The following is a 24,243-nucleotide window of genomic DNA, read 5'->3' as shown; positions in this document are numbered from 1 at the left end:
CAGTGAAAACAGAGCTCAGGAGGGCTGCACGAGGCCCTCCTGAGCTCCGTTTTTGCTGGCAGAGGCACCACAGGCCACCCCCCGGCTGTTTCCAGGGTGGCCCAGGGGGCCAGATCTAAGCACAGTGGGCCGCATCCGGCCCGCGGGCCTTGAATTGATAGCCCTGTTTTAGACAGATGCAGAAGTTTGTCAAACTTCTTACTTAACTCCCGTTAAGTTTATTTTCTATGTACTTTTTAAATCTAGAATTTAAAGTTTTGCCACCTTGAAGGAATGCGTGACCCATGCCTTTGGGATGTTAGCTTGGAAATACCGCTCAAGTTATAACTTCTTCCTGCACAATTTTTTTGAGGCATAACAAAGGCATTTGACCAATGGGTCTAAGTGCAGCATCAGCAACTTTATTTACAAATACAAAAGAAAACAGAAGGAAAAAAAATTCTTCAGTTATATTAACCTGTTTATGAGGTGCACGGAGAGTTACATTTTCCAAACACGGGACGATAAAGAATCTTTCACAAATTTCCCCAGCTGGATTTCACCATTAAAGCACAAAGGGATATTGAATAAAGTGAAGTGGACAGTTTCGAAAGGGAAATATTACTTAAGCGTAGCTTAACTTGAGATAAAGACTGCAACCACCTCTGCGTGTCTTCAAATGTAATTCTCACAAAGTTCTGCGCAGCTCTCTAGAATGTGATGGCTTTCTCATAAATACTTCAAAATATGGGGCTTTTTTTTTTAAACGAAGGATGCAGTTTAGTGCATCTTCTACATGATCTAGACAGGCAAACTCCTGGTCCTACAAAACACACCCCACTCCGAATATTTTTAGATTTGAAGCAGCCGTTTCCTTCTCTGTCTGTTGCAGAGGCTTCCTCTTCATATGTTCGGATCACATGGCGGTTGTGTGTCCAGCTATCATCAGGAGGAAAAAAAATACAAATTAAATTCAGATTTAGAAAGCTTAAAGTAACTATCTATATCTATCTATCTATATCTATATCTATCTATCTATCTATCTATCTATCTATCTATCTATCTCTATCTATCTCTATCTATCTATCTATCTATACACACATATACACACACACACATTCTCTCTCTCTCTCTCTCTCTGTATGTGTGTGCATGCACATATGTTCCAGCTTAACTCTGGAACGCCTTGAGCAATTTCAACCAAAATTGGTACACAGATGACTTACTTTCTTGAAAAAAATACTCTGTGTGTGTAAGACACCCCTAACACCTCTCGGGCTGTGTGTTCTGTTAAGATACAGCCTATTGTGCCATAAAATGGCTTCTACTGTACTGCCTTAAAATGGCTTCTACTGTAGAGTGGAGTGGAATTGCCATGGTAATGGCTTCACAGTACTCCACAAGGGGACACCCTCTGGTAAGGGGGAAAATCCAACATTAGAAATTATGTTTGGTCCAGACATTTCCCCCTCCCTCCCCATAAATAAATACCCGGGCGATGCCTTTTAAATAAGAGTTTCCCCACATAGATCCTATGACTTAGTCCTCACTTAACACAAAACAGGCTATTTTATAGTTTTTGTTTCGTGGTACATCAAATGAAATGTAAACAGTTAAAAAGGCATGTTATTTCTCCCCCTCCCCTCCAATCAGAGGGACTTTAAAGGCCATTTCCTCCGATTTCCTAGTTGGTGCACAATTGGCTCTTGGATCTAAGCTGTAGTGCCTTTAAAGTTATGAAATTCAGCTTTCTGCTACATACTGCACTGTTTACATGACACGCCTTTCCAAATTATAATAGCACTTAGACTTGTGTACCGCTTCATAGTTCTTCATAGCATACTCCGAGCAACTTACAAATGTCACCACCCCATACTTTTATCCAAAGAAGGGAATACATCTAACCTTGTTTCTATTCTGAAATTGCTTCCGAATTTTGTGCTTGCAATGAAAGAAAGAAGGAATTTTGATTTTGTTTTTGTTAACTAAATCGGCTTAATGTTTAGAAATATTGTTGTGTAAAAGGATAAAGTTGCGGTTGTAACGTTGTTCTCTTCTACTGTGCTAAAGAAAGTCGGCAGTTGGCGCCTTTTTCTTTCCTTTTCTCCCTTTACACTATGTTTCTTTTCTTTTCCCTCCCTTTTCTTAGTTTTCCACTCCTTTTATATTTTTCTTTGCATTTTATATTTTGAAAAACCAATTTAAAAAAAAAACCATAGTCAACAAATGTGAGCACGTTGGTCCCCCCAACAACCTGACTTCTCATTTTACCAACCTCAGAAGGATGGAAGGTTGAGTCAACCATGAGCTGGTCAGGATCGAACTGTCAATATGAGCAGAGTTAGCCTGCAATACTGCACTCTGACCACTGCGCCACCACGACTCTTAATGGAAAAATAACGCCTTGCTTCAGAGCAGACCAGCTTGTCCAACTTCGATAGCTAACTGTCTAACCAACCAAAGCATCTGATTTCTGGAAAAAAAACACCTTAAAAACCTTTCAGGATCAGGGGGCTTATAATTGTAACTGGTTAGAGAAGGAGCATCTTACTTTTAAATCTGAGATAGCAGCTGTTGCAGAAGAGTTGGTTGTTCCGTATACGGACTTCTGCTCCAGCCTGTGATCCACCCAGGTCCCCCTCGCAAGCAACGCACTGTGCAGAGAAATCGGAGAGTTAGACCCGGTCGCAGTGAGGATTGGAAGGCGAGTTGTCAGCCAGGGATTTTGAGAGCAAGAGGAAGAGGGCGGGTGAGTATCCTGCTACGCGAAGGAATCGTGGCGCGGGAGAAATAAACCAGACTTAAAAGCTACACAGACAGGGAGATCCGTAGAGAGTCGCCTCTTGCTTTCTGAAACAGAATTGAACGTATGGCACATGGAGAAAGCAACGGGTTTTTTTGGCACAAAGCTGTTTCTTTTGAACACTCCCATGCAGATTCTTTTGCGTTGGAGTTCAGCTAAATTGAGTTTTCTTAAATGAGTTCCGGCTGCATTTCGCTTCATCATAAATGTGCCTGTTTCAAATGCATCAAAGAACAGTGACCAAATGTCCCCGGCAGTTGGGTTTGCCTGAACTCAATGCTAAAAAACATTACTTTATGCAGGTAAAATGGGATTGCATTTAATAGTCTAGTCTGGCTAGATTAAAGAAGAGAAGAATTAGAGGTGACATGATAGCAGTGGTCCAGTATTTGAGGAGCTGCCACAAAGGAAGAGGGGCTCAAATTATTCTCCAAAGCAGCAGAAGGGAAGGGAAGAAACAATGGATGGAAACTAATCAAGGAAAGAAGCAACCTGGAATTAAGGAGAAACTTCCTAACAGTGAGGACAATTAACCGGTGGAACAGCTGGCCTTCGTAATTGTGGGTCCTCCATCACTTCAGTATTTTAAGAAGAGATTAGACAGTTGTCTGAAATGGCATAAGCTTGAGCAGGGGGCTGGACTAGAAGACCTCCAAAGTCCCTTCGAGCTCTGTTCTGTTCTAATTTCTATTCTATTCTATTCTATTCTATTCTATTCTATTCTATTCTATTCTATTCTATTCTATTCCATTCCACTCCACTCCACTCCACTCTATATCCTTTTTATTGGGGATCATACCAGAAACCTACAACAAAAGACTTAAAATATTTGATTGTAAATGTGTTAACAGCAGCCAGAATTGTATTTGCAAAAAACTGGAAAAACGAAACAATACCAAAACAGGAAGAAGTTATCCGAAAAATAATGGACTGTGCTGAAATGAGTAAATTGACATTTGAAATTAGAGAGCAAGAGGATGAACAATTTTATAAGATATGGGATTTGTTTTATCGGTGGCCAGGGGAAAAAAAAAAAACTTTGGAAATGGAAAATGATATACTTATGCCTTAATTGGATGGTTTTTGTTTTTTGCCACTTAGCAGAAGTAAATGGCTTTTATTGGCTAAAAATGTAAAATCGCAGTTCCCATGATGGTGGAAGGCTGCAAATAGCCCTAAATGCTGGCTGGCAGGTGAGTGCACGGAATGTGATCACGTGATCGCCAGAACTTTGAATTTGGCTCCATCGGTGGCCCTGGGAGGTCCATCGCCACTTCAGCCACTGAGCAACTGGTTATAAGAGGAGGACTGCCTGCATACATTTAATGGCTTTAAAACGTCTTGCAAAGACCATTCGGGATGGCTTGCGATGCATATGAGCAATTCAGTATTTTGGGTATGCATTTATATCTAAGCACAGGCGGAAGACATGAGATCTGTGCAAAAGTTGGGTTTCTTTTATGCAGGGGCCGCGGTGTCCTTCTCCTGCTGTACCTGTGATCAGTGTGTGCAAGGAAGTGGATACGGAAGGAAGCCTGAGACACAAGAGGGAAAACCCTTGTTGCCTGTTCTGCCTTATCTTAATGCATTCTCCATCGGAGAAGCTTCAGCCATGTTTGTCCCCCCGAAAAAGAGCACTAAACATTTTGTGGCACATCAAAGAGTCCAGCAACAAGGTTAAAAAAGGAGGAAGAGAAAGGAGAGAAGGGAAGGGAGAGGTGGAAAGGTGAAAAGAAAGAGAAGAAGGTGGAATAGGAAGGAGAGAGGAAAGAAGGCAGGGAAGCAAGGAGGGCAAGAGGGAGGGAAGGAAAGAGAGAAGGAGAGTAGATAGGAAGGAGGGGAGGAGGGAAGAAAGGAGGGAACTTAAGAGAAGAGAAAGGAAGGAGGGAAGGAGGAAAGGAGGGAGGGAAGATATGAGAGAAGGAGGGGGGAAGAAGAGAGGAAAGAGAGGGAAGGAAAGGTAGGATAGGAAAAGAAAGGAGGGAAGGAAGGAGGGAAGGAGAGAAGGAGGGAGGGAAGGAAGGGGAGTGGGAAAGAAGAAACAAGGGAAGGAAAGAGGGAGGGAGGGGAGAAGATATCTAACCTCTGATGTCTATAAGGATTTTGATATTATGGGAACGTCTTGAAACGCAGTCAAATGTAAAGCGAAACAGTGAATGTTGTATTGTTTTTTACCAGTTATTGGTTGTTGTATTTTTCTTTTACTAATAAAAATATTTATTAAAAAACAAAAAACAAAAACAAAGAGTCCAGCAACAGTTGATCGTGGAAGGTTCCCCATTAGCAGACGGTTTTTGTTGTTTTGGATCTTGCACAGTCACATAAGGGAGGCTACCAAAGCTAGGATGGGGTGGGTGGGTTATCGGCTGCCATTCAAACGGGCAGGAGGTGCCCCTGCCTCTCACCGGTTGCCCCTCTCACCTTAAAACAATGTAAGTGATAGCAAAGGCCAAGAGATTCGATGATCATAGCCGCTCCTTTGCCCAGAGTGTTTCTGCAGCTGGAACACATTCGCTTTCCGCTCACCGACCTAAATATAGAACAAGAATGGGGTTGAGAAGCAGATGGCAGAATACCACCCACCGAACAAGGAAAAGGCAGGGCCGCAGAAGGAGCAGTGAATCAAAACCCCAGGACTGCAAGGAGAAAAGCAGAAATGTTCTTCTTTCAGATGGAAATAAAATCACCAGAAAGAGTTACCTCCCCCAAGCTTTAAATGAAATACAGCTATTATGCAACTCAGAGTTAGCCTAAATCATGTACCGTATTTTTTCAAAGTATAAGACGCACCGGAGTATAAGACGCACGAAGATTTTGAAGAGGCAAATTTTTTAAAAAAGTTTTTGCACTCTGCAGACCTCCCAAAAACGGCCCGTTTTTCGCAAAAACGGCCCGCTTTCCGCAAAAACGGACCTGGTTTTTTTTTTCCTCAAAAAAAAAAGGGCATGAATAGCCTTTAGGAGGCTTGTAGAGTGCTCCTGGGGGCTGCCACCCCAAAACAAGCAAAAAATGGCCCGTTTCTTTGTGAATACGGGCCCGTTTTTTGTCATAAAAGGGCATGCACAGGGCATGCAAAAGGGCTTTAGGATGCTTATAGAATGCTCCTGGGGGCTGGGGGGGGAGCAAAATTGAGCAAAAAACTCATTTCTACCCTCCCCAGCCCCCAGGAGCATTCTGAAAGCCTCCTAAAGGCTATGCACGGCCATTTTGGTGAAGGGGGCAGGGTTTCAGGAGGCAAAAAAGGCTGTATTCTGTGCATGAGACGCATCCAGATTTTCAGCCTCTTTTTTGAGGGAAAAAGGTGCGTCTTATACTCTGAAAAATACAGTAACTGTAACTATGCATGGCTAAATGTAAGAAACAGCCCATAGGTTTGAACTTGTAGACAGTTTTCAAACTGTAGCATCTGCTTCTTATTTAGGCAACATGATGCCCAACAGAAATGCCTTCGAAGTTAGGCGATATAAAAGGTGGTGAATGGGACTGAAGACCCAGCTCAGCCAGTTGTCTAATCTGGTAAAGATTTCTGGGCTGGGGAGTCTTTCTCCTCTTTTAGGCTTTGAGGCAGGGGTCTCGGGTTCAAAGAAGGCCAATGAAGTATATAAAACAACATCTGTCATGAAAGGAATAATCAAGTAACTTTGAGCACTCTTGTAAGTTCTTATTTGCAGAAAACGATACAATCAAATTGTTGGAATGTTTTTCTATACAACAACTAGAGTAGCATTCAGCCAGTAGATGGCAGTGTTTACAGGTTTGGATGAATGGTATATATTCTATGGTCTTTTGTTCTAAGTAGAGATTCCTGGTCAGAGTTAAAACAGTTAAGCAGTAAAGAACATGGTGACTGTACTCTTCATTTTATCCATGGTACTTTTTTTTACATAGAATTTCTAACACAAATGATTGAAAACAAAAGGGTTCAGCAACGTTGAAAAAAAGGAACAGCAAAACAGATGCAGAGGTGTTCTGTTGGCACTCACTATATGTTTTCAATCACCATAATTAGATACTTGCTGAAAAAAATGATGCTTATTCTCCTGTTAATAGAAGCAGAGTGACTAAAGCAGGGAAAAACATACAATTGTTTCAAATGAAGGTATGATGTTTATAAATCTCCCTAAAACCAATAAATCAACCATCTCTAGTAGTATTAAATGCCAGAATCACAGTAATTTCAGAACAGTGGACGGTGCACCAAGAAGACGGATGATCTGCTTTAGAAAAAGACATACAGGCAGTCCTTGACTTACAACCATTCATTTAGTGACTGTTTGAGGTTATAACGGCACTGAAAAAAGTGACTTACGATCATTTTTCACACTTATAACCATTGAAGTTTCTCTTTGGTTACTTGATCAAAATTCAGACATTTGGCAACTGACTCATATTTATGACGGTTGCAGTGACCCAGGATCCTGTGATTAATTTTTGCAACCTTCTGACAAGCAAGGTCAGTGGGGTAGCCAGATTCACTTAACAACTGTGCCACTGCAGTGATCCACTTAACAACTGAAAGGTTATAAAATAGGGCAAAGCTCACTTAACTCTCAACCTTACCGTGTTTCCCCCAAAATAAAACAGGGTCTTATTTTCTTTTGACCCCCAAAATAAGCACTTGGCCTTATTTTCGGGGAGGTCTTCTTATTTTTGAGGTGGCAAGCATGGTTACCTCATGGCTGCTGCTGTGTTGTAATATTTTTGGAGGAGAGATTATTTTAGCGCATGCGCTCAAAAGCCCAATTGGGCTTATTATCCGGGGAGGTCTTATTTTTGGGAAAGCAGCGTAGCAACAGGAATTTTGGACTCTCTTGTGGTCGTAAGGCAAGGTCTACCTGTATAATTTTTTTTGTAGTATAACATACCCATTAATTATCATTGTGAGGAACTCACAGATGATCTCGAGGGTTGCCAGGTTGTTTCTGCCCCCCCCCTCATCCCCCCCAAATGAGGGAGAAACAAAAAGAATTCAGTAGATGCTTCTTATACCTGTTGCGCTGTTGCGCCCCAGACTGAGAAGAGGTTGGCGACGGAGCTTGAGGAACAGAAGGTGATGGGGGGATATGGGGCAAGGAAGATGTTGTCATAGATGCAGAGGAAGGAGAGGGAAGACTGGAAGATGGGGTGCGCATGTAGGCCCGATTGGAGGTGGACACCACTGGAGGAATATGCTGGCCAAACTCTTGGCTGCTCGACAAAGATGTGGAAGATGCAGACTGGTTCATCCAGGAATGAGGTCTCCAGGAGTTTGTTCTTGAAGAGTCAAGATTATCCAAGCTCTCACCTCTGGAAGAAAATTGTATAGTGGCTATAGTTGATCATTCTACACAAAAGATACTACTATAACTGGAGAATAATTTTGGTGAGGTCTAGGGGGCGTCTCAGTCATCCAGGTCATGGTTGTCCCAGAGGACACAGACAAACCTCCAGGTGGCCTCAACGACTCTCTAAAAAGAATGCAAATGACCAGCTCCTTCTGTTCTGGCCGCTTTTTACAGAGGCACAACTGAGAGCGTTTTAACGAACTGCATCACTGTTTGGTTTAGCGGCAGCAGTGCCTCCGATAGAAAGTCCATACAGAGAGTGGTAAGGGCAGCCGAGATGATTATAGGAAGCTCGCTTCCCATTATTCAGGTTACGGATTATAAGAGCTGTGTGCTTAGAACTAAAGCATTGTTAGAGGTCCCACACATCCACTTTGTGATGTTTCTGTTGCTCCCCTCTGGGAGAAGGTTTTGAAGTATTTCCAGCAGGAATACCCAATTCTGTAACAGCTTTGTCCCTTAGGCTGTCTGTTTGGTAAACTAGCAAGATTTGTTTTCCTCATCATGCACATGTATACATTCGAACTAGACTGCGTTGTTTCTCTGTGTCACACAATATATGTGGCTATATGAACATTTATTTATTTATTTAGTCACATTTATCTGGTGTATATTGGAAGGGGGGACTCTTTGAGAGCTGTATGCAATGAAATTTCATTTTAAAGTATGTCAATTAGCATACATTTAAAGTGACAATAAAGTTATTCCGTGGCACGACAAAACTGCGGTCCACTAAAGCGCGCCTGACGAAAGCGCGTACATGACATCAGCAGCAGCGCAACAAATACGACCGCGGAGAAAAAAGGGCGCTTTAAAAAGCGCTTTTAAAGCAAGCCGATTCACGTAAAGGTAAGGGTTAGGTTTCGGGTTACGTTAAGCGTTAGGGTTAGGTTTCGGGTTAGGTTTCGGGTTAGCGTTAGGTTTCGGGTTAGGTTTCGGGTTAGGTTTCGGGTTAGGTTTCGGGTTAGGTTTGGGGGGGGGGTTAGGTTTAGATTTACGCGTTAATTTTAACTTTACCGCTCACAGTGTGCTGTTTTCGTCGCGCTGTGATGACGTCACGTACGCGCTTTCGTCGAGCGCGCTTTAGTCTACCGCGGTTTTGTGGTGGAACCAGTTATTCTACGTCTATGCCTAAGCCTAAGTCTGCGAGGAATATAATTCCTTCCGTTCCCCACTTTTCAATCAGAACTGAAGAAGCTTCTTGGATGAGAAGCAAAATGGCAAGACATCATATGAGCAGTGGTAGGTTCCTACCAATTCGGGTCGGTTCGGTCAAACAAGTAGTGGTATGGCGGTCTGGGTCGCTGGAACTGGGAGTGACCCAAGCCTGCCATGCCCCCAAATTGGTTCCCCGGTCTCTTCTGCCATCGCTGGCATGTTTCTGCGCATGCGCAGGACAGTTTTCAATCAACTGTCCATGCACAGCAATGCACAGCATGGGCGCACGCAAAACATCCTCTCAGCAAAACGGTAGTAAGCCGATTAGGAACCCACCACTGCATACGAGCCATTTAATGGGCTCCATTCCACTCTGGGTTTCCCAAGCCATTCTAATCTCTGGGAGGAGGATGTTCCAGAGAGAGAGAGGGAGCCACCACAGAAAAGGCCCTTCCCCTGGGTCCCACCAGGTGTATCTCTCTAGCTGATGGGACCCGTAACATTCCTTGCCTCCCTGCTCCGGTGGGTTGGGCTGATGTGACCAGCAAGAGACGGTTCCTCAGATAACGTGGTCCCAAGCCATGAAGGGCTTTAAAGGTGACAACCAGCACCATTACCTCCTCATTCTAGTGCCGGTCAGACTGAAGGGCTCTTTGTGAACGCTGGCGTTGCGTTGCCGGATCCAGCTGCTGTCCGTGTGCAGAGAGGTCCTTTTCTTCATTTCCTGAAGAATCTGCTGCCTTTCCAACTCAGCAGCTGACAAGCCCTGTTCCTTCTGAGATCTTTTCAGCGAGTTGGTGGTATTCCAAGATTGCTCAGAGAACTTCTTCTTCAGCCCTAATTTGATTTTTTAAAAATTTTTGGTCCGAAGATGAAAATACAAAATACAAAAGAAAAAAAGGTTTAAACATTGACAAAGCAAAGCAAGACAACAACCTTAATAAAATGTGAACTAAAAACAAAGACAAAACCACATATTATGGCCCCAGCTGAACACCTTTCTTGCCACAGTTGTTAAGTGAATCATTGCAGCTGTTACGTTAGTGAGCCGCGGTGGCGCAGTGGTTAGAGTGCAGCATTGCAGGCTACTTCTGCTGACTGCCGGCTGCTTGCAATTTGGCAGTTCAAATCTCAAGGTTGACTCAGCCTTCCATCCTTCCAAGGTGGGCAAAATGGGGACCCAGATTGTTGGGCAACATGTTGACTCTGTAAACTGCTTAGAGGGGGCTGTAAAGCACTGCAAAGCAGTATATAAGTCTAAGTGCTATTGCCATTAGTAGCACAGTTATTAAGTGAATTTGGCTTCACCGTTGAATTTACTTGTCAAAGGTCACAAAAGGCAATCAGGTGACCCCAGGACACTGCAACCATTATAAATATGAACCAATTGCCAAGCACCCAAATTTTGATCACATGACCATGGGTATGCTACAAGGTGGCGCAGTGATTAAATGCAGCACTGCAGGCTACTTCAGCTGATTGCAGTTCTGCAGTTCGGCTGTACAAACCGGCTAAGGGTTGTTCGGCTGTTCTTACCGGCTAAGGGTTAACTCAACCTTCCATCCTTCCGAGGTGTGTAAAATGAGGACCCAGATTGTTGTTGGGGGCAATATGCTGACTCTGTAAACCGAGAGGGCTGAAAGCCCTATGAAGTGGTATATAAGTCTAACTGCTATTGCTATAGTTGCAAGTGTGGAAAATAGTCACAACTTTTTACAGTGCTGTTGAAACTTTGAATGGTCACTAAACAGACTGTTGTAACTCCAGGACTTCCTATTTTTACAGGTTTCTGGCTCTCTGCCTATTCCCCCCCCCCACTCCTTTCCATGAGAGCACTTACCGCTGGTCTGAGGATTGTCTAAATCAGTTGTTGATCTGGATTTATTTCTGGGGGGAGGAAAATGGAGAAATTATATTATACAGGTTCTTCACAGGATACCATTTGAAACAGACATAACCCTCTCTGGACACACAAAGGGTGCTGAAAAACTTTGATGATTCAGGGATTATTTCTAAAGGTACCAAGGAAGCCCCAGAAAAATGGAAAGTAATAACTTCACGGCAGAAAATATGACTTCTCATAGGAATTTTCAAGATATAACTTTAGAATCACTCAAGAGATTCCAAGAATAGAGTTAGCATGTGGTTTTGCCTTTTCCAAGAATCTCAAGATTTTGGTCTGGGCTTTTTACATATAGGCTGCCAACAGTTTCTTGCAATCCATTGCAGATGTTGAGTATATATACATATATTTTCTAGGAGGAAAATTAATCCTAAGGCACAAAACCAGAATGGCATTTTCTCTGCGGAAACGTCCAGGGCTGGCTTTTATTAAATGGTATCTCTGCATCTTCAGTGTCTGCAAACGAAGCACGCAAATCTAAGCTGCACCTCACTCTAATGTAGTAGAGGTCAGCATTGAAGTGGCTGCAGAGCAGGGGTGGGTTTCAGGCAGTTCGCGGCGGTCCCCACGAACCGGTTGGTCGTCGAACCCAGAAGTAAGTAACTTCTGGGAACGCCAAAGGATCCACCCGCCCGCGTTTCTTATCCGGTTTTGACGAGTTCTGTGCTTCCACGCATGCGCAGAATGCATACAGCGCCTGTGCGATCCTCCAGGAGCAGCTGGAGCATCGCACAGGCGCTAGTACGCATGCGTGCACTGCGCGCGTGCACGAGGACGCCGCTGGCCCCGTTCCAACCGAACCGGTTGGAACGGGGCGAGAAACCCACCCCTTCTGCAGAGATCCTTGATGGGTTCATTCCAGATTCCTCCTCCCCATCCAGCGATGAGAGGGGTTCAGCCACACCTGGTGGCAGGAGCAGGGGTGGAATTCAGTTGCTTCACCCTGGTTTGGGCGAACCAGATGCTAATTTTATAGCTGGTTCACCGAACTGGTAGTTGGAAGGACTGGCTGGCCCTGCCCACCCCCTCCCCTTCCCTCTCAGAAGTCTCCATGCAGCCTGTTCATTGTGCCAGGTAAATGCAGGGCCCGCACAGAGATTCTGGGAGGGCGAAAAATGGGCCTCCTGGAAGTTCCAGAAGTCCAGAAATGGGCCTGTTTCTGGCCTCCGATGGGCTTCCGGATACCAAGGGAGGCCATTTTTGCCCTTCCGGAGGCTCAAAGAAAACCAGAGCCTTGGGGGGGGGGGTATGTGTGTGAAAACTGTGCAGAAGGCCGAGTAGGCCATGCCCCCATGGCCATGCCCACCCAGCAACCAGCACAGAACCAGTTGCTAAAATGTTTGAATCCCACCCCTGGGCAGGAGATCCCAGCCTGAAGAGCAGAACCTTGAGATCAATGGCCCAGAGATTAAAGCAAAGGGAGCCATTCCATCAGCTTCCAAACATGGGGGACACCATATCTGTAATACTGATGCCCATGCTAGATGACACTGATGGAAGTTCTAAGAGATTGGACAGCACTTGCTTGTCCTGGTGTGTTCCTCCCCTGGACCAAACCATGAATCCAGCATGAAAGCACATATTTAGGAAACGGTGTAACTAAAAAAAGAATGGAAGGAGGGAATGAAGGAGAGAAGAAAGGGGGGAAGGAAGAAGCGAAGGAAGGAGGAAAGGAAGGAGAGAAGGAGAGAAGAAAGGAGGGAAGGAAGGTGGGAAGGAAGGAGGGAAGGAGAGAAGAAAGGTGGGAGGGAAGGGGGAAGGAGGGAGGGAAGGAAGGAGGGAAGGAAGGAGAGAAGGAGAGAAGAAAGGAGGGAAGGAAGGAGGGAAGGAAGGAAGAAGAAGTAGGATTGTTGTAAAATAAGATGGGTTTATGGGATGGTAAGAAAGTAATTTCAATTATATTGTCAATTGTAGGGGAGAAAAATTGTTACAAATACATATTATTATTTGTATGTTATGAGATCATATAATTGTGAATGTATATATGAGAAATAAAAATCTATTTAAAATAAAAAAAAGAATGGAATCACTCAAAAGTGATTCACTTTCCAGAAATGAAAGACCAGGAAGCACTATTTCCTTTTGAAATCCCAAACAATACTGTTAGTAAAAACTCACTATTTCTTACCTGTCGACATTGAAGTGATTTCCTTGCTCATTGGAGACTCTTGGTGATTCATAATGTCTGGAATAAAGAGACCACAAACAAGAGTTAGCTGGGATAAAGTCCAAGAGCTTCCTTCCATCCATCCATTTATCTTTTATGGCTGCCCATCTCAAACCAATAACTGGGTTGTGAACAATTATAAAATCATAACCATAGATAGCCAGGAAATTGGGCCCTTCACATACAAGAGTCTTGAGGAAGAGAGAATCTTCTAAGGACAGGGACCATGACAAAGAAGATGCATCTCCTGGTTCCTTCCAGTTGACATTCCTTGTCTGATGTGATTCATTCTCTGTGCAATCACCGGAGGGCAAATATTGCCCAGGCTAGGAGTGGCCCTCATGTTTGATTATCTCACTAAAAATGTATTCAGTCCTCTGGATCACAAGTTCCATAATTAAACTTTGACAAGCATCTGAATTAGAAATACAGATCTGTACACCAGTGTTTCTCAACCTTGACAACTTGAAGATATCCGGACTTCAACTCCCATTCGCTGGCTGGGGAATTCTGGGAGTTGAAGTCCAGATATCTTCAAGTTGCCAAGGTTGAGAAACACTGGTGTACACTACAATCTAGCAAATAGTTAACTTGAACTTCCCATGTCAATTTTTACCATCAGGCCTCAGGCCTACATAGCTGCTAAAGCTTGGCAACTAGTGTTTCCCTGGCAAGCTCCCTTTAGTAGTAAGATTGTGACTTGTAGAATGGGTTGAGATCATCTAAAAACAATCACTGAACATGATTGATGTGTGGGCTTTTGAATTAGATAATAAAGCAGCATCAAAATTATATAGGCATCAAAGAATAAAATGTTTCCAAAGCAGCACCAAAGATACCTAAGTTTAGGAGCCTGTGAAGAAAAAGGGCCCATAGCAACCCATTTCTCATCACACTATGGTTTTAGGGGCAGTGAGAATTCAATCAACTTCTTAAGGAATCTGAGGAAGGAATACTTCCTGGATGTGGGCACCCTGACAAGCCCTTTCCTCAGTTTTACTAAGTGGAGAGGACAGTAAGGAAGACTCTCACTGCACACTGGGACAAGCCTCCATCCAGAAATGCTGGGAACTAGTGGGGGAAATCACATCTATTTACTGTCTGGAAGCTAAGAGAAGATGGCACAAGTCCATTCTGGACTCTAGTCCATAAAGTACTATGGTTTTGTGTCACATCATGTATTAATAATCCAGCTTTTATGGAATTTCCATAATTTCTTTCTTCAACCTTAAATCTAAGATTGTAGAATAGAATAATACAGACCTTTGATACTGAAATCTTTGCATGGAAACATCCTTGACTGGTTCCACCAGCAGCTTTTGAGATGCTTCTTCACGGTACCTTGGTTCCTTGATAGGTTCCACTAACAGCTTTTGAGTTGCTTCTTCCTGGTATCTTGGTTCCTTGATTGGTTCCATCAGCAGGTCCTTAGATGTCTCTTCCCAATACCTTGGTTCCTTGATTGGTTCCATCAGAAGGTCCCGAGATGCTTCTTCCCGATACCTTGGTTCCTTGATAGGTTCTATTAACAGCTTTTGAGATGCTTCATCATGATACCTTGGTTCCTTGATTGGTTCTATCAGAAGGTCCTGAGATGCTTCTTTCTGATACCTTGGTTCCTTGATAGGTTCCATCAGCAGGTCCTTAGATGCTTCTTCCCAATATCTTGGTTCCTTGATAGGTTCCATCAGAAGGTCCCGAGATGCTTCTTCTCGATACCTTGGTTCCTTGATAGGTTCCATCAGCAGGTCCTTAGATGCTTCTTCCCAATACCTTGGTTCTTTGATAGGTTCCATCAGCAGGTCCCGAGATGCTTCTTCCTGATGCCTTGGTTCCTTGATAGGGTCCATCAGCAGGTTTGGAGATGTTTCTTCCTGGTATCTTAAATCCTTGATTGTTTCTACGTGAGTTTTGTATGATATTTCTTCCCAAAACTTTGGTTCCTTGAGTTGTTCCAGCACTAACTTTTGAGATGTCTCTTCCTGATACCCTTGATCTTTGATGGGTTCAAAAAGCAGATTCTGAGATATTTCTTCACCATGTTCTGGTTCTTTAATTGGGTCCATCAGAAGATTTTGAGACGTTTCTTCCCAATGCCTTGATTCCTTGACAGGTTCTTCCTGTGGTTTTTGAGGTACTTCTTCTGGATAACTTGGTTCCTTTGCATAGTACACTGTGTCTTGTCCATTCCATTCCTTCCCATTTTCTATTTCTTGTAACTTTTTCTTTTGCTCCACCTGTAACACTCCTTGTTGTTGTAAGCTGCTTCTCACTAGCTCACCATCTTTCCCCTGATTCTCTGGCTTGCTTTCCACTTCCCAATTTCTTTCAGAACTAAGATAAGCAGTCCTGTTACTTCCATTTCTTTCCCACAAAGAAGTTGGGGCCTCCTGTAAACTCCCAGTCATAGCAGGGGATGTCAGGTTAGTCTGTTCCTAGAAAAGAATACAAGTTTTGCAGAAGTTAAAACGCAGAAGAGAAATAGTGCCGAATATCTGTAGATCGGCTATAGGATGAGGGTGTTCATTCTCCGAGCTTGTGGGTTGGTTTCCAAACATTTCATTATCATGTTAGGTAGCATCTTCAGAAGAGTTTAGGGAATACCATTGTCAGTGTTCTATGTGGCACAAACATCACATGAATTAAAAACCAGGATCCACAAACACTGGCTGGCAGTCAAACGCCATGATCCCAAAATCTTACTCTCTATTCACACCGACACCAAATGGCACCAGTTCAATTGAAGCAATACAAAAACCATTGGCCACACTACCACCCACCACGATTGTAAGTTCATCAAAGCGTGGCACTCTACAAATAATTCCATCGAGGGCCGAGGTGGTGCATTTAGCAGGTTCTGACCAGTTCTGGAGAACCGGTAGCAGAAATTTTGAGTAGTTTGGAGAACCGGTAAATGCCACTTTTCACTGGCCACACCCCCATCTATTCTCTGCCTATGAAGTCCCAGCTGATCGGGAGGAAGTGGGGATTTTGCAGTATCCTTCCCCTGGAGTGGGCAGGGAATGGAGATTTTACAGTATCCTTCTCCTGGAGTGGGGAGAGAATGGATATTTTACAGTATCCTTCCCCTGGAGTGGGGAGGGAATGGAGATTTTACAGTATCCTTCCCCTGAAGTGGGGAGGAAATGGTGATTTTGCAGTATCCTTCCCCTGGAGTGGGCAAGGAATGGAGATTTTACAGCATCCTTCCCCTGCCGCACCCACCAAGCCATGCCCACAGAACCAGTAGCATTTTTTTGAATCCCACCACTGATCAAGGGACATATTGACCTACAACCAGCACCACTCAGAATCCAAATCCACACAGCCAACCAGAGACAGCACTGACCCTCAGTCAACTTACACAACCCCCCCATCAGCACTTCACCTCCCAATGGCCCTCATCTGATGTAACCTCCCCATCGCAAGACCCATCACAAGACTCTCACTAATGACTCACACCTGACCCATCACCAGACCCATCCCACGACTTGACCTGACACCATAATAAATGGAACACTGACACTGACATTCCCCAAACTCCGCTGAAGATGCTACCTAGCCTGTTAATGAAACATTTGGAAACCCACCCACAAGCTCGGAGAACAAACCTTCACCCACAGAAGAGAAAGTTAGGACCAAAGCATCTTGAACCTTGATTAGATTAATATTATTTTAGGCTACCTGGTCGAAACCAGAAACAACCAAGATGAATCCTGTACCTTTCAAAGATGAATTTGGCAAAATCAATCTGAAATGAATAAGGTTGTGCATCCAAAACAAACAAACAAACCGGTGGTGGGTTCCGGATCCTGGCGCAACTAGTACAGTGCAACGGAGCCCGGCGTCCACCACATGAATGCACGCATGCATCCTTACCTCTTGCAACACCTCCGCGATGCTCCAGCTGCTCGGCAGAGCATCGCGCAGGTGCCGTGCACTCCGTGCGCGGAAGCGCCGAAGAGCTCAAATACAGGTAAGGAGCTCGGGTGGGGCCTCTGGAGCACCGTACCGAAACGGTACCCAGTGCTCCGGGCAGGCACCAGCACACCCGTACTGGGGCGTACTTCATGGTATTGGACCTGGGTACTTGAGAGACCGCCTGCTGCCAATTACCTCCCAAAGACCCATTAGATCACACAGATTAGGCCTCCTCCGGGTTCCGTCTACCGGCCAATGTCATCTGGCTACTACCCGGGGGAGGGCCTTCTCTGTGGTGGCTCCAGCCCTTTGGAACGAGCTCCCCGCAGAGATTCGGACCCTCACCTCTCTCCAGGCCTTCCGAAAAGCCGTTAAAACCTGGCTGTGTCGGCAGGCCTGGGGTCGATGAGTTCCCTTCCCCTCTCGAATCGTGTGGCTGTTGGTTGTTTTAAATTCCCTTGTACTTTTTGTTGTAGTTCTTTGTGTTTCCCTTCCCCTCCCTTGGGTTTGTGCGCCGCCCTGAGTCCCGCAGGGAATAGGGCGGCATATAAATAAAATGAACCTTGAACCTTGAACCTGCAACCCACCACTGAAACAAACCAGCATTTTCTTCAGCTGGGCCTTCCTGGGGTTCCGTCTTTCTGCCAACCAAGTTTAACTGCATTTTTGATCTGTAACATTTGGTGTGTAATTACATCAAATTCATCAAGTATTTTAAAGAGTGCCCTCCATTGTTTTCTTTGCAAATTGTGGGTGTTTTATTTGTAACACGTGCATGTGAAGATTGTAGGCCATAACACAATAACAGAATTGGAAGGGAACTTGGAGGTCTTCTAATCTCTCCCCTGCTCAGGCAGTAAACTCTATACCATTTCAGATAAAAGGTTGACCCGTTCTCTTCTTTGTGGAAAACCCTGAGCTATTGGAACCCTGCTATCATATCACCCCTAGTCCTTCTCTTCATTAGACAGACCCAATCCATGCAACGGTTCTTGTATGTTTTGGCCTCCAGGCTCCTACTAATCTTAGTTTAAAGGGAGAGAAGGACTGGCCTGAAAACACACAGAAAACCCGTGGCTGAGAGTAGATTTGGACCTATGAGACTCCCCAGTCTTTGTCTGGTGCAAGGCCAGGCTTGGTCACTTGACAGTCTTGAACCGTAGAAGGTTCAAGGAAGCATGGATGGGTGTTACAGAAATAAAAAGAGAATAGGTTGACCCTCTCTTTTTTCTGGCAGCCCCTCAGATATTGGAACACAGCTACTGTGGTTAGAACAGAAGTTCTCCTAATTTTAAGTTTTGTTTTTTTTACAATATAAAATAGTTTTACAGCCTTCTATATCAGCTTACACATTTAGCTTCTATAGTTCTATAGCTATTCTACATTGCCTTCCTAGCGTTTTTAACACCTGTAATAGTGTAATAACAGTTGTATTCACAGTTGTAACAATAATAATGTGTTCATATCACCATTATATTTACATTATGGTCAACGCTTTAAGCTTAATAGTAATTAGTAACTTTGGTTAATTTTTATTCAATACTAGTTTAAAAAAAGCCAAAAAAAAAAAAAAAGACTTCTATTTCCTGTTTTGGCTTCTGTTCCATTCTACATTCTATTTTATAATAATCCGATTTTAATTTTAATTTCCAACTCTGAGAACAATTCCTAGAATTTGGCAGCTCATTCGTGATTTTTTTTTTTATTGACACCTAAGGAAAGGCAAAGAGTTTTCTTGCCGGGTTTATGCTACCTGTCCAGGCACACCGTTCTCTTGGCTACCAAAACACTTTGCAGGGTTGTTGGGGGTTTTTGTGTGTGAGGTTTATGCTTTCTCTGTATTCAGCTTTTTCTCAACAAAGAACGGTTTGCACTTCCGCCTTCCAAATGCATTGCTTTAGAAACGGCCTTGACAAGCTCAGGAGCAGATTCCTGCCAGAGAGGTCAAACCACAGGAAGGCTGAGAACCAGAGGTGGGTTCCTACCAGTTCGCACCTATTCGGTAGCGTGACCCGTCAAAAGCGCGGACGACAAAAGCGCGATCGACAAAATCGCGCCTTTGACGTCATCACAGCGCGACAAAAAAGATCGAAAAATTCAAATAAAAATTAATAAAATTTAAATTAAAGCAAGCCGATTCACATAAAGGTAAGGGTTAGGTTTAGGTTTAGGGTTAGGGTTAGGTTAAGGGTTAGGGTTAGGGTTAGCTTTAGAGCGTTAGCGTTAGCGTTAGGGTTAGGTTAAGGGTTAGCATTAGGTTTTTCGTTACTTTAACGGTTAGGTTTAGGGTTAGGTTTAGGGTTAGGTTAAGAGTTAGGTTTAGGGTTAGGTTTAGGGTTAGGTTTGGGGGGCTTACGGTAACGTTTTCGCTTTATTTTTACATTTTTCGAACTTTTTCGTCGCGCTGTGATGACATCACAGCGCGCTTTTGTCGAGCGCGCTTTTGTCCTACGCGCTTTTGTGGTGGAACCATTCGGTAGAACCGGTTCGTCGAATCTACCAAACCGGTTAGAAGAGGTTCCACCAGTGGACCCGGAAAGCAGGCCACACCTACAGAAGAGGTTCCAAATTTTTTTGAAACCCACCACTGACACACACACACACACACAGATAGACAGACAGACAGACTGACACAGAGAGAGAAAGAGAAAGAAAGGAAGAAAGAAAGAAAGAAAGAAAGAAAGAAAGAAAGAAAAAAGAAAGAAAAAAGAAAGAAAAAGAGTGAGAGAGAGAGATGAAAGAAAAAAAGAAAAAAGGGACAGAGAGAGACAAAAGGAAGGAGGGAGGGAGGGAGGGAGGGAGAGAAAGAAAGAAAGAAAGAAAGAAAGAAAGAAAGAAAGAAAGAAAGAAAGAACATATGGTCGGCAAGCCACTCCCACCAGGTCATATGGCCAGCAAGCCACTACCACAAAGAAGGCCACACCCACAGAGTAGGTTCCAAAATTTTTTGAAACCCACCACTGCTGAGAACTGACCTCCTTTAAGTAACTGGGGATGTCCTTTTGCGCCTCCTGCTGGGCTTTCCGCCACTCTTCCTTAAGCCTCTCTTGCTCACGCTTATACTGCTCCTGATGGGGAGAAGCAAATCAAGACAAAGTCTTAGTACAAATGCAAAGAGGAACCCCAGGACACAAGATATTTTCCCTGCTGACACACCCAGCAAGCTGTTCCCCTTTGGTTAGCAACACCCGGCAAAGGGTTGGAGTAAGGAACGGATGGGAACGCAAGGGAATTAAACACCCTGAGATGAGATAGAAGTAGCTGCTTGTAGGCATTTTGGCCTCCTGGGCTCTGGCTGCACCTCTTCTCTCAAAGGAAACGGCAATGGCCTTTTCCCAACTACCCGGCACAAAACCCTTTGCACGCACACTAAACAAGTTGCGCGACCACCCCATAAGCAAACCACATCCGTGTTGCAACCATTTTCCAGGTACAGCTCTTACGAATAGAATGTTTACATAGAATAATAGAATTGGAAGGGACTTTGGAGGTTATTCTCCAGCCTTATCGTTGGAGGACAACTTTCGTTATCATTTTTGTACCCTCCCTCCCACCTTAATCCCTATTTTCCCCCAAAATAAGACCAGGCCTTTTCTTTTGGGGGCCAAAATAAGCACTGGGGCTTATTTTCGGGGGTGTTTTAATTTTTTTTCTCCCATGTATGGGAGGCCCCCTTCTTCTGCTTGCCCGTGGCAGGGCAGGAGCAGCGCCCCAGGGGCAAGGTGTGGGAGTGGACCTGCGGCCCCAAGGCGAGGTAAGGGCGTGGACCTGCCCCATGCACCCTTATCACAGCCAGCCCTTCCATGCGCTCACACCCGCCTCATCTCGCCTCGCGCCTGTGGCACCAACACACCACTCAGTCTCTTGCTCCATTGTGGCCGCGAGCAAGCAAGAGAAGTGGGCCGGTGGCCACGTGGGCTCCTGCTGCCCATGGCTGCCAATGGTGATGCTGCCATGAGGCGGGTGTCGGGCAGGGGTGGGTTTCAGGCGGTTCGCGGCGGTCCCCGCGAACCGGTTGGTCGGCGAACCCGGAAGTAAGTAACTTCCGGGAACGCCGAAGGATCCACCCGCCCGCCCGCGTTTCTTACCCGGTTTTGATGAGTTCTGCGCTTCCACGCATGCGCAGAACGCATACAGCGCCTGCGCGATCCTCCAGGAGCAGCTGGAGCATTGCACAGGCGCTAGTACGCATGTGTGCACTGCGCGCGTGCACAAGGACGCCGCCAGCCCCATTCCAACCGAACCGGTTGGAACGGGGCGAGAAACACACCCCTGGTGTCGGGGCATAGATGGTCTGACTGTGGGGGCCCTGAGGTAAGTGCCAGTGTGCTGTGTGTGGAATAGTTCCACTACCACCCGGCCTACTTCACCTTTTCAATTACATTGAGTCCCCCAACAAGCATCATAGCTGGATGACACATTACTTGTCCCAAGCTTTTGACAGCACCTTGTCTTAATGTCTGGATAAAATCACTGTGATTTTATCACAGAATAGAATAGAATATATCTTTACCACGGTCATAGACCAACAATAGACATCACTTTTTACAATATATTTTTTTAAAAAATAGTACTGACATTAATAGTGGATAATAACATCCCTGTTAAGAAAATACCGTATTTTTCGGAGTACAAGACATACCTTTTTCCCTCAAGAAAGAGGGTGAAAATCTGGGCGCATCTTATACACTGAATACAGAATTTTTGGCCTCCCGAAACCCCATCCCCTTTGCAAAAATGGCCATACATAGCCTTTAGGAGGCTTCGAGAGTGCTCCTTGGGACTGTAAGGGGCAGAAATAAGTGAAAAAGAGGCTGTTTTTTGCTCGTTTTTGCCACCCCAGCCCCCAGCAGAACTCTACAAGCCTCATAAAGGCTATGCATGCCCTTTTTTTGACAAAAAAATGGGCCTGTTTTTGCGAAAAAGTGGGCTGTTTTGGGGAGGTTTGCAGAGTACAAAAATTTTTCTTTGAATTTGCCTCTTCAAAATCTTGGTACGTGTTATTCTCCAGTGTGTCTTATACTTCGAAAAATACAGTACATATTTTCAAACTATTAGGGCCACTCCCTTGTTTACGTGGGTGAAAAGCAGATAAGTATGTGAGTAAATATAATGTTCCAAAAATTGTTAGAAATATCTCCCAAAAATTGGTACAAGTGCTCAGCTATAATTCTGTAACCAATTTTTTTTTTCTTGTGGACATGGCAGCAGCACAGAAAAAATATATGGAACGCTTCACGAATTTGCATGTCATCCTTGTGCTTGAGAGACTGCCTGCTGCCAATTACCTCCCAAAGACCCATTAGATCACACAGGGCTGGCCTCCTCCGGGTTCCGTCTACCAGCCAATGTCATCTGGCTACTACTCGGGGGAGGGCCTTCTCTGTGGCAGCTCCAGCCCTTTGGAACGAGCTCCCCGCAAAGATTCGGACCCCCACCTCTCTCCAGGCCTTCCGAAAAGCCGTTAAAACCTGGCTGTGTCGGCAGGCCTGGGGTCGATGAGTTCCCTTCCCCTCTTGATTTGTGTGGCTGTTGGTGATTTTTAAATGCCTGTATTTGTAGTCTTTGTGTTCCCCTTCCCTCCTTGGGTTTGTGCGCCGCCCTGTGTCCCGCTGGGAATAGGGCGGCATATAAATAAAATGAAACCTAAACCTAAACCTTGTGCAGGGGCCATGCTAATCTTCTCTGTATCGTTCCAATTTTAGTAGATGCGCTGCCGAAGCGAGCACCTGATTTTATCACAACCCTGAGCTGCAAACATCCTCCTTTATTGGCTCTTTCCTCTAGGTGGATCGCCAAGATCTATGAAGAAGATTCAGCCACCAAACCATCCCCAACTTCACACGGTGAAGGATCCGCTGATACTGTAGCTGCTGGATGGGGAGCCAAATGGATCTGGATAGAATCGCCCTGCCAGTGGTCTACCTGTAGGTAGCATTTTGGGGGAAGGGCTTCCATCCTCAACTGCTTCACCTAGAAGGGAGGCCCTGAAGGAGGGTCAGCAACCAGAAATGCTTTAGTCAGGAAGTTCTGCTCTAGCAGGAAGGGCAACCACACAGTTTCATGAGCCGAGGTGGCGCAGTGGTTAGAGTGCTGTACTGCAGCCACTTCAGCTGACTGTTATCTGCAGTTCGGCGGTTCAAATCTCACCGGCTCAGGGTTGACTCAGCCTTCCATCCTTCCGAGGTGGGTGAAATGAGGACCCAGACTGTGGGGGCGATATGCTGACTCTGTAAACCGCTTAGAGAGGGCTGAAAGCCCTATGAAGCGGTATATAAGTCTAACTGCTATTGCTATTGCTATTGATCCAGACCTGGAGTAAGCGCTCCTGCTCCGCTTGCCATTTCTCTTGCTTTTTCCTTTCTTCCTCTTGATCCCAAGTCCAGCGGCTGGAAGGAGTAATGGGTGGGACAGGGAGCTGCAACATGAAACAAAAGGTTAGCAGGCCCAGAGGGTTCTCCGCAGATGGCTTGCAAAAGAAGGATGCTGGGTGGGCTGGAGTTCACCTTCTGATAGGAAACATGGGTGATGAACCCTTAGCAGGTCAATAAGTAGAGTTGGAAGGGACCTTGGAAGTCTTCTAAGTCCAACCCCTTGCTCAAGCAGGGGACCCTGTACCATTTCAGGCAAATGTCTTCTTAAAAAGCTCCAGTGATGGAGCACCCAGAACTTCTGGAGACAAGTCATTCCATTGATTAATTGTTCTCACGGTCAGGACATTTCTCTCATCTGAGAGACCGCCTTCTGCCAATTGCCTCCCTCCGTCCCATCAGATCGCATAGAGTAGGCCTCCTCCGGATTCCATCCGCCAGTCAGTGCTGACTGGCGACTACGCGGAGGAGAGCCTTCTCAGTTGCAGCTCCGACGCTTTGGAACGATCTCCCCGTGGAGATTCGTACCCTCACCACCGTCCAGACCTTCCGCACAGCCCTCAAGATCTGGCTATCCCGTCAGGCCTGGGGTAAGATCCGAACCTCGCCCCACCCGA

General features: G+C 45.0%; 1 protein-coding gene and 1 pseudogene across 2 annotated transcripts in view; both read right to left on the bottom strand.

The window, feature by feature from the left end:
* Window positions 1-379: 379 nt before the first annotated feature.
* LMO7 (LIM domain 7) overlaps window positions 380-24,243 on the bottom strand; it is a 194,169-nt gene continuing 170,305 nt past the window's right edge. For both annotated transcript variants that reach the window (XM_087726758.1, XM_087726757.1), the window contains 10 exons: window positions 23,569-23,673; window positions 20,231-20,323; window positions 14,598-15,769; window positions 13,296-13,352; window positions 11,105-11,151; window positions 9,882-10,101; window positions 7,772-8,068; window positions 5,204-5,312; window positions 2,531-2,633; window positions 380-918 (listed from right to left, as the gene is read on the bottom strand). In XM_087726758.1, coding sequence (XP_087582884.1) covers window positions 896-918; window positions 2,531-2,633; window positions 5,204-5,312; window positions 7,772-8,068; window positions 9,882-10,101; window positions 11,105-11,151; window positions 13,296-13,352; window positions 14,598-15,769; window positions 20,231-20,323; window positions 23,569-23,673 — 2,226 coding nt within the window. In that variant the 3' untranslated portion in view covers window positions 380-895. The remainder of the gene's footprint in view (window positions 919-2,530; window positions 2,634-5,203; window positions 5,313-7,771; window positions 8,069-9,881; window positions 10,102-11,104; window positions 11,152-13,295; window positions 13,353-14,597; window positions 15,770-20,230; window positions 20,324-23,568; window positions 23,674-24,243) is intronic.
* LOC148043253 (U6 spliceosomal RNA) lies at window positions 22,889-22,984 on the bottom strand (annotated as a pseudogene).

Source organism: Thamnophis sirtalis, unplaced genomic scaffold (assembly GCF_051295495.1).
Source record: "Thamnophis sirtalis isolate CommonGarterSnake01/CBP01778 unplaced genomic scaffold, rThaSir2_p1.2 scaffold_12, whole genome shotgun sequence".
Classification (NCBI taxonomy): domain Eukaryota; kingdom Metazoa; phylum Chordata; class Lepidosauria; order Squamata; family Natricidae; genus Thamnophis; species Thamnophis sirtalis.
The sequence above is the reverse complement of the archived record's forward strand: the minus strand, read 5'-3'. Positions and strand labels throughout refer to the sequence as shown.